Raw genomic sequence first — 3,087 nt, forward strand, 5'->3', positions numbered from 1 at the left:
GCAATCAACACGAGACTACTGCCGTCCGTGACCTCCAAGGAGGAAGCTGGATAGCGCTGCCATTGAAAAGGACAGCTGAAACAAAGGTCAACTTGAACATCACCCCAATAGGTGTACCCCATGAATTCCCAAACCCAGACTGGAGCCACACAACAGACAAGGTGGACTCCTCTGTCCAAACTGAAAAGCAAACAATGGGCCTCATGTGACACCAGGCAGGGACAGACTACTGCCTGTGGCCCTGACCCCTGGCACCCCCCTGTCCCACTGGTCCCCCACCCCCCTCCGCGGAAGGTCACCTAGCCCTGGCCACCATTCATTGCTGGGTGGCCTCTCTCTCCTTCCTCAGAGCCTCTTTGTACAGGGATGAGAAGGAGCTGGGATCGCGCCCGCTGAAATTCACCCACTGCTCCAGCACCTTCATCTTGCTGGTTTCTGCCAGGGCCCTCGGGCCCCACTGGTACACATAGCGAGCGGGATCACTGTTGGGCACGTGCCGGTACTCCAGGTACTGCTCCTGCACAAAATCTTCCACAAGCTTCCTGGGGTCCCCGTAGGTGTAGTGCTCCCTGCCCGGACACACCCCCATCTTACTCAGCGCCTCCCAGAGCACCTCGTCAGAGACGTGGTTGCCCTCCCTGAAGACAATGCACAGGACCATGATCAGGAAGCCAGTCTTGGGCACGCCCTGGACATCACTCAGCAGCCCATCATACGTGAGCCCCAGGGACGTGGCCAGCACGTAGGCATCTTCGCCGGGCGCCACTTCCTTCAGCTCAATGCCAAAGACCAGCAGCATGCACTCACAGGCCGTCTTGAAGATCATAGGGAAGAACTCCTGGTGCTCTCTGCTGACAAGGTTCAGAAGCTCCCCTCTGCTGGTTGGCTCCTTCAGGTGGTACTTGCGGAGCAGGAAGGGCACCAGGGCCAGGCCATCTTCCAGCAAGGATTTGGGGTCTACCCGGTCGGCCCAGGGGAACAGACGAGGAATCGCCACGAAGCTTCTGGTGCCCTGATTGACTTGGTTCCACGGAGCACAGACCAAGCCGGTGCGGGGAAGGCAAGCGCTCTGAGGACCAAGGCAGGATGGTGCCAAGCCGGTGCGGGGAAGGCAAGCGCTCTGAGGACCAAGGCAGGATGGTGCCAAGCCGGTGCGGGAAAGGCAAGCGCTCTGAGGACCAAGGCAGGATGGTGCCAAGCTGGTGCGGGAAAGGCAATCGCTCTGAGGGGCAAGGCAGGATGGTGCCAAGCCGGTGCGGGGAAGGCAAGCGCTCTGAAGACCAAGGCAGTGTGGTCCCCAAGCAACAGGCTCCTCCCTTGGGGTGGGGGGCAGCACTGCAGTGGGGAGGGAAAAAGAGGCGGTGGCTCTGGCCTCCTCCTGCTCCCCACGCTGTGCCTCCTCGGACGGGGCCCGGAGCACGTCACAGGTGGCGGCAGTGGCCATCGCCTCCGCCGCAACCACAGAGACCAGGCCAGCCACCAGGTCGTGCCCCTCCCTTGGCGTCTGGGGGCCTTCCTCACCCTTCCCGCGCTGGCTCTTGGGAACGTAGGGCATTGTGGCCCTCATTGGACACGGCAGGCAGGAAGAAGCGTGGAAAGCCTGGGTAGAGGGGGAGGAGACGGTGAGCGGCCTCAGCCGACAAGGGCGCCCCCAGCACCTCCCACAAGGTCAATGACAAGAAGGCCAAGCACAAGGTGGCGGCCGGTCCTGTGTTGGCAGTGCGCCTGTCTGCTGGAAGCCTGAGGAAGGACGTGGGGTGGTGCCTCGGGGTCCCAGCAGCTCTGAGCACGTTGCTCTGGCGCTGCGCTGTCTCCTTCGGCCCTGACACCACCCGAGTGTCGTCCCCACTGTGGCCAGAGGACCCCTCCTCCCAGCAAGCTCTTCTAACTCCTGGCCCCTGAAGCTCATGGCAGAGGCACTGAGATACCTTCCGTGCCACCCCACCTTCCGCACGCCCAAGTCTGCAAGCCCACCACTGCGCAGCCCCTCGACGGGATGGGTGGGCTCTACTGTGCAACGGTCTCCTCTGTCCCGGACTGAGCACCCCTTCCGGGCTCACTCTAGGTTCCCAAATGTCCCCTGGAACTGACTGGCCCCACATCTCCCCTGTGCTGGCCTGAGGCCAACCCCGAGAACAAGGGCCACCCCTGGAGAAGGACACAAATCGCAGGGAGAGGCCTCACGTGGGGCAGCACCTGTCTAGGGATCGAAAGCAAGACCAGGCCAAACTCAGGTAGGGGCGTGATGGGGATGGGGACCCTGTCTCCCTGCTCGTCCTGAGAAAACGTCAAGAGCCAGACCTGTCCCCTCTGATGCCCTGAGCACGCTTTCTTCAAGCCCTTGACCACGAGACACACAGTGGAAGAGTTGCTGAGGGGAAGACGGTCCACCCACAGTCACAAGGTTTCCTCGCTCCTCACCTTGGCTCTTGGCAGGCAGATGCTGGCCAGCTCCCTCGGCTCTCCCGATGTCTCCTCTCACTGCAAGGCCTCTGGCTTTCCCAAACCTGGGAGACACAGGAAAGGACAGACTACACTCCGGAAGCTCAGCAGGTGTTTTCCCGACCTTCACCAGTAACCCTCAAAGTGTCCTCAAAGTTCCCACCTTTACTTCTCTCCAGGCCTCGGGCCTTCTCCTCTAGGGAGCCACACATGTGGCTTGCATGTTCAGGCCATCGTCTCCCTGCTTCTTGCCCTCACCTAGTGCAGGAAACTGGCCACAGCATCTGATTCCCACAGTCCTGCCTGCAGCTACCATGGGCTGACAGGAAGGGCAGTTTTCCCATGTTTGGAACAGGGGTCTTTTGATTCCTCCCCCATCCCCATGGTCTCCAGAAGGCTCTGCAGAAGTTGCTCAGAGTGGAAGAGATCTCCCAGACCACAAACACACCAGTCTACTCCTCTCACAGACTATTGCGAGGGAAACCTGGACCCTGGTTTCTATTGCTGGCAGTCAGATCATGAGGCCGATAAATCTTTCTCACTGCCACTACTAGTAGCACCCTCTGTTGTCTTACAAAGGAGACAGGCCCTGTGTCATCCACTCTCCACCTCTTCCTTGGACTCTCATGCTGCTCCTCTTCAAGC

At 60.4% G+C, this 3,087-nt stretch overlaps 1 protein-coding gene across 1 annotated transcript; it reads right to left on the reverse strand.

Moving 5' to 3' along the window:
- Window positions 1–316: 316 nt before the first annotated feature.
- LOC105992829 (melanoma-associated antigen 10-like) lies at window positions 317–1,555 on the reverse strand. Its single transcript, XM_013025912.1, has 2 exons — window positions 1,373–1,555; window positions 317–1,069 (listed from the first exon to the last, which is right to left on the reverse strand). The coding sequence occupies exons 1-2, from the start codon at window positions 1,553–1,555 to the stop codon at window positions 317–319; spliced, it is 936 nt and encodes a 311-aa protein (XP_012881366.1).
- Window positions 1,556–3,087: the final 1,532 nt, after the last annotated feature.

This window comes from Dipodomys ordii, unplaced genomic scaffold (genome assembly GCF_000151885.1).
Source record: "Dipodomys ordii isolate 6190 unplaced genomic scaffold, Dord_2.0 Scaffold89, whole genome shotgun sequence".
Taxonomy (NCBI): Eukaryota; Metazoa; Chordata; class Mammalia; order Rodentia; family Heteromyidae; genus Dipodomys; species Dipodomys ordii.